Consider the following 6,542-nt stretch of genomic DNA (forward strand, 5'->3'; position numbering starts at 1 on the left):
GGGGTGGTTTCGCAACCAAATACACGTTTATATAGCGAGCCGCTTGCTCCAAGCAGACACCCGCTTGCAGCCGCACCTACTGGTGAACAGACGCTGCAGACTTCAGTGAGCCCTTAAACCGAATAAGTCAGAGTGGCCCCACCGAAGCTCCCTCTCTTTCTGCCGTGACCCAAGGCTCCACTCGGATTGGTTACCGCATCTCGCACATGGGTTGCTCACGTTGCCCAGAGTGCGCGAACGAGGACGCAAGAGTCGGGATTGAGTATAGCCATGCAACTGTAACTGCATACCCAGCGCAATGACTATACCCCATTGGTTCTAGGTTCTTGTATAAATTCGCCTTTTGCTGCACATTTTACAAGATACACTTCTATTTCGGGTGTTCTTTGCGACACCCGGTGTTGTCAGTGTGCCGGTGTTAAACTAATAATAATAATAATACATTGGCGCTTACACATATGTTAGTGTTTGGCCGAGCTTCCCCTCCGACTTGTGGCGTGCGCCTTGATGTTGTCACACAAAGCGGAGGGACCTACAGTTTGAGCTGTTTTTCATGGCAGAAATACACTCGGAGGTTTGCCATTGCCTGCCGAGGGACGACCGCTGTTAAGAAAACACCTTTTTCTATATTTTTTTGGGATGTTGCTTTGACCAGGGCTTGAACCCAGGTGCTGATAAGTGAAAGCGCGCACAGCTTACCCCTACACCACAGCGGCCGACGAGCGGTGTTAAACTAAGGTGAATTAATACAAGGTGGTATCGTTTGGGCAAAAACAACTCAAGTATACCCAAGTTCAAAACCCAAAAATACAACAAACACATAATTTTCACATTCAGAAGGACCGCGGCACATTTTACAAGTGACACTTCTTTTGTGTGTTCTTTGCTAGTTCTTTGCGCCGCCCGGTGTTGTCAGTGTTCCGGTGTTCCTGGCGCCATTGCGTCACTGAGTTGTGAAAATCGGTATCGGCGCCAGTATCTCAACCCTCGGTATCAGCGCAATGGCACGGCGCCGCACTGTGTTACCCACGGCTAGATGTAAGGAATGTCAACGAAAACACTAACAGCCGGTGTTCGAATTCGAAAAATCGTTTCAAAGTGTTTTCGTTGTCGGTCAGAACATGGTATTATTTGAACTTGCGCAATAAGAAAATGAATTTCCACAAAACAATCGATGAAAATATCGGCAGTGTTGCCTGTTGAATTTTTTATATGAGCTCAATATTTCTCCTTGTATTTTAGTAGTAGTTAATATAAATCAAAAAAGAAAGCAACACAGGCTAAGGCAGAATGCGGGAGCGAGAAAACTGCCTGGTTATCCAACCTTGTATTATTAGGTTCTTTCCCTAACAAACCGAACCGGATCCGGTAATTAGAGAATAAGCGAAAAGCTTGCTCTCAAAAATGGAACATAATCCAGAAGTACGGGAACTCAAAAAAATACATTTCGAACCAGGTAGTCATGTGCTGAATTTTCGGTACCCAATACTTAAAAAAGATTTCGGTACCCAATGCTTCCATTTCGGTACCCGATACCGTTTCTTTACATTAAACCATATATGTAATACTCCTATATTGGCAGTAAGAGCTAGTACCNTCAAAAAAATACATTTCGAACCAAGTAGTCATGTGCTGAATTTTCGGTACCCAATACTTAAAAAAGATTTCGGTACCCAATGCTTCCATTTCGGTACCCGATACCGTTTCTTTACATTAAACCATATATGTAATACTCCTATATTGGCAGTAAGAGCTAGTACCGTCCGAAAACACTACAGTACAGATATATCAATAAACACGTACGAAAGAAAAGGAACACATACGTTTATAAATAAACATGTACACGACACATTTACAAAACCGGCACTCAAGTACACAATACATTGACAAAAACAGTACTAGCCTGTCTCGCTTTGATTTCGGAATGCTTACACATTGAGATGTTAGCTTACTATCAATATAGAAGTATTACATATATGTATTAAACCTTCGGCATTATATGCATTTCAGGTTTAGAAAAACCGTTGATTACTAATTTACATGATATCGGCTAAAACACTTGAACTTATCGCAACAGNAAACCTTCGGCATTATATGCATTTCAGGTTTAGAAAAACCGTTGATTACTAATTTATATGATATCGGCTAAAACACTTGAACTTATCGCAACAGAGAAATATTGTTTTACCAGTTTTAATCTTAATTGATCCAAGATTCAAGAAAAATGCTTTTACGGATGAAGAAGCCTTTCAGAGGGAAGATTCTGTAACCAGTCAACGACAAGTTTCGGATCGATATCGCACTTGTTTAAGTAAAAATATTTCATATCATACGTCAACAAAACCGATGCCGATTCGAAAATTGTCCCTAACTGGAACAAAAATGCTTCAAACAAGTAAGAGTTTCTCCGCATTATGGCCTCGAACCGACATATATACATCTTTCATTTGAATCCGTATTAAAAGCTCCATTGGCTCCTATATTCGAGTTTTTATAGGCGAGTCTCCCCTGAACCGTTTTTTTCATATTATTGGCCTATGTGCGCTTTTATTCCAAACCTAAATAATTCGGCACAGAGTATCGAGAGTATTGGTTACTTTTTAAATCGGTACCGAATATCGATCAATACTTAAAAATATTGACTCAGCACATCACTAGAAAAAAGCAACATGTAAACACAAAACAACTGATATGCACTTTGACGCTTTATCCATTTTTAAGCTGAAATTAGTAGAGAACGCAGAACGTATACTTAAACGCAGTCTGTATACGCAGAATTTTGTCGATTACTCGAGCCCTCAGTGTTGCTTACTACACTGTTGCCACTCATCAATGGCTTTTCATAAACTTGCCCTTTCAACAACAATTTTTCGATTTTAGCTAAATTTAAACTATTTAGTTTTCAACAAAAACCTTATTCAATAGTAAATTTCAAATATTTTAAACATATTTTGAATAGGAACTTATATCTCTTTTACCATCTGTAAAACTGACGAAGTGGCAACCATCTAAAGAAGGAAAAATCAGCTGACACGGAAAAATCTAAATTCCGCAGATTTCTGCGCTACGGGCTACAACTACAGAAAAATTCTGCGGTGTTGAGTTTTCATTTACATGGCGCTTTGGTAAGACAGATCGTGTCAGCTGACTCGGGTTTACGTACCGGTAGGTTTACGTTCTTGACTAATTTCAGCTTTAACCGGACAAAAAGTCCGGGCTGTTTTGGGCAGGAAGAAGAAGACACTTACGATCCAATACGTTCCAATTTTCGCTCTCTATTACCCATTTAGTTGAGTACGGGAATGATTTCTGGGCTATTTCGGGCACCCGCGTGATCCCGCGTTTCGTACGGGAAAGAAGCTATTGAATCATGATTAACTACGAAGTTTATAAGGTCGGTGTTATGCAGACAAACTTTTGTTTGCCAAATTAAATGGCGGCTGCTTAGTTTGCTCGGTGGTGGTTATGTCGAGTTTGGCACAGGGTTGCACGTTCATTATGGTTTTCATGGCTATTGCCAACACGAAATGAGAATTTCAGATGTACATAACGCGCAAAATTTGAAATTTTTGTATAGACAACACCGAATTTGCTGCAGTTTGGCCAAACAAAATTAGTTTGCTGTGAGAGTCGCCAAACTCGCTCTCTCCGAGTTTGCTGCAACAACAATTGCACGCAGTTTGCCAAACAAAATTTCTGCATAACACCGACCTAACTGTATATACTGTGTGAAACAGCCCTATCGTCAGAAAAAAGTATCGAGTATTTACTCGTTAATTTTGTATCGGCACATATCTAGTGTTTTTAAGAATTTGATTTACCGCATTTATTATTGAATCTACTGTTTGCTGCAGATCATGGAGGATAATCTGCAATTCTTTCAAGCTGTAATGGAAAGCGATTACTCTGATCTTTACATAGATGCGGTAGACGAGATTACAGTTGTGAATTTAGAGGTAAGATTGTTGAGCAATTTGAGAAGCTCCATAACAAATCTGGTACCGGTTGGCTGATGTTACAGGTTAAGCCCATGATCCAACTACACTAATTGGTTTGGCTGCAATTTAGTTTGGCATCCCCGGAGTTCCGTATTTAGGTAGCTATGGAACGGTAGAGGGAGTTCTCCTGATTGCAAATACATATATATAATTTTAGCCGCAGCAGGCTTATACAGTGCCGGACATAAGTTTTGGCACAGCAGATAATATCAACTTAAATGTCCGAATTCGGGTGAAAATAATGCAAAATTTGGGAAATGTTTAGTTATTGGCCCATGGGTTTTGGTGTGGGGCGGAGGGGGAGGGGGCGTGGCCCCCCAAACCCCCCTCATTCGAAAGGGGACAGTCGCCACTTTACGAAAAGCCCCAGCCCCCCCTTGGGGACCTCCCACAGAACCGTTTGAAAATGGGGTAAAAACGGCATTTTCCGAGGCAAACTGAGCAGTTTGAAGTGGAATATAACCCAACCAACGAAAACCGTGGGATTTTTAAATAAAAGAAATTATCCCAAGTTGGTTATCAGGCGATTTGAAAAAAAAATTAACTAAAAAAAAATTTAGGAAAAAAAAATTAACTAAAAATATTGTGAAATTAAGAAAAAAGCGACAGATAGAAATGTTGTAGTAATAGTAATATGATAGTATCTTAGCGCACTTAGGGATTATAACCCTCACTACGTAGAATTCTCTTCTGTGTTGCCAAAGAAAGGGGGCTGAACCCCTTTTGCAGAGAACACCTTTCTGCGTAGGCGGCCTTCGGCCGCACTTAGGGATTATAACCCTCAGGCAGTACAATTCTCCTTTCTGTGTTGCCAAAGAAGGGGGGCTTAACACCTTTTGCTGAGAACACCTTTCTGCGTAGACGGACTTCGGCCGCAATTAAGGATTATAACCCTCAGGCAGTACAATTCTCCTTTCTGTGTTGCCAAAGAAGGGGGGCTGAACACCTTTTGCAGAGAACACCTTTCTGCGTAGGCGGCCTTCGGCCGCACTTAGGGATTATAACCCTCAGGCAGTAGAATTCTCCTTTTTGTTTTGCGAAGAAAAGGAGCTGAACACCTTTTGCAGAGAACACCTTTGTATATTTTTATATAGAGTTCGATAGAGTTTCGCATAAAGTCTTAATTAACAAGTTATCGCGATTGGGTTTTCACTCAACTTTTCTGGAATGGATTAATTCCTATCTGTCCGATAGGTGTTGTACAGTTGCTTTTGATAACATACTCTCCACTCCTTTTGTAGCTACGTCGGGTGTTCCCCAAGGCAGTATCTTGGGCCCTCTTTTATTTGTCTTATTCATAAATGATATTGGATCATGCTTCCAGTCTTCTAAGTATTTATTATATGCTGACGATCTAAAGGTTTACTCAGTAATCAGAACCTCACAAGACTCTCTTTTGCTGCAAGCTGAGCTTAATAACCTGCATTCTTGGTGCTCTCTTAATTCCTTATCTTTAAATGTTAGTAAATGTTCCTACACCACTTTCACCAGAAAGCTTCTTACCGTTCAAACTAATTACAATATTGGGGGCCATGAACTTAGTTATGTCGCAGAGGTTAAAGACTTAGGGGTTTACTTCGACTCAAAATTAACCTTCGCAACCCATATTAACTACGTAGTCTCCAAAGCTTATGCAATGCTAGCATTCGTACGTCGTAATGGTCAGTTGTTTAAGGATCCCTATACTCTGAAGCTTCTTTATGTCACGTTAGTGAGATCTAGGCTTGAGTATGCGTCTTTCATTTGGCGTCCCTATCAGGCTGTCTATATAAACCGGATTGAGAAGATTCAAAAAGTTTTTATTAAATTTGCCTTGCGTTCTCTAAAATTTTCTGAGCCTATACCTCCGTATACTTCCCGTTGTCAACTTATTAACTTAAGTTCGTTAAATACTAGGCGTTCTTTCCTAGCAGCCTCTTTTGTGGCCAAAATATTGGAGGGCACAGTCGATTGTCCTAATCTTTTGGATAAGTTAGCATTAAACGTCCCGTCTCATAATTTGCGTCGTGTTTCTTTATTCTACCTGGGATTTCCTAAAACTAACTATGTAAAATTCTCGCCTTTGTTCAGAACCCTTTCTGAGCTAAATGAGCTCTCTGAATATGACCCGTCTCTCTCATTTGGAACAGTTCGTTTTGTCCTACTTAATTATTTTAGGTAGTATATAAGCTCTCTTGTTTTATAGTCAGTAAGGATTTATTCCATTTGATTAAATAAATAAATAAATAAATTATTTAAATAATGCTTACAGGGTTATAACCTATCTTCTTTTGTCTCTCATTCTTTTGCATATTTTGGAGTTTGACAGCTGAACTCCGCCATTTAATTTGCATATGCCACCAAAGGCAGACGCGTGGTTTTGAAGGTGTTTTTATTTAATAAATTGTGATTGATAGGTTAAAATTAAAGTAATAAAGAAAGTTGTAACAAGTCGAATAAAGTTTAAAGTGAAGGGGAATATAAAAACGCATTGGTGAAGTGGCTGCTTTAAGGAAAATAGGAGTGATAAATGTAAGCTAATTTCCGAATTTTACAAAAAAGGGC

General features: G+C 39.8%; 1 protein-coding gene across 2 annotated transcripts in view; it reads left to right on the forward strand.

Moving 5' to 3' along the window:
* The first annotated feature begins 3,784 nt into the window (after positions 1 to 3,784).
* The window catches only part of LOC108373834 (uncharacterized), a 5,900-nt gene continuing 3,142 nt past the window's right edge, over positions 3,785 to 6,542 (forward strand). Inside the window, exon 1 of one of the 2 annotated variants that reach the window (XM_017629781.1) lies at positions 3,785 to 3,956. In XM_017629781.1, the coding sequence (XP_017485270.1) occupies positions 3,858 to 3,956 (99 nt within the window). In that variant the 5' untranslated portion in view covers positions 3,785 to 3,857. Of the gene's footprint in view, positions 3,957 to 4,070; positions 4,097 to 6,542 lie in introns of those variants that run through there. The other variant, XM_017629782.1, reaches the window with a different exon arrangement.

This window comes from Rhagoletis zephyria, unplaced genomic scaffold (genome assembly GCF_001687245.7).
Source record: "Rhagoletis zephyria isolate East Lansing unplaced genomic scaffold, Rhagoletis_zephyria_1.1 Rzeph_scaffold_07070, whole genome shotgun sequence".
Classification (NCBI taxonomy): Eukaryota; Metazoa; Arthropoda; class Insecta; order Diptera; family Tephritidae; genus Rhagoletis; species Rhagoletis zephyria.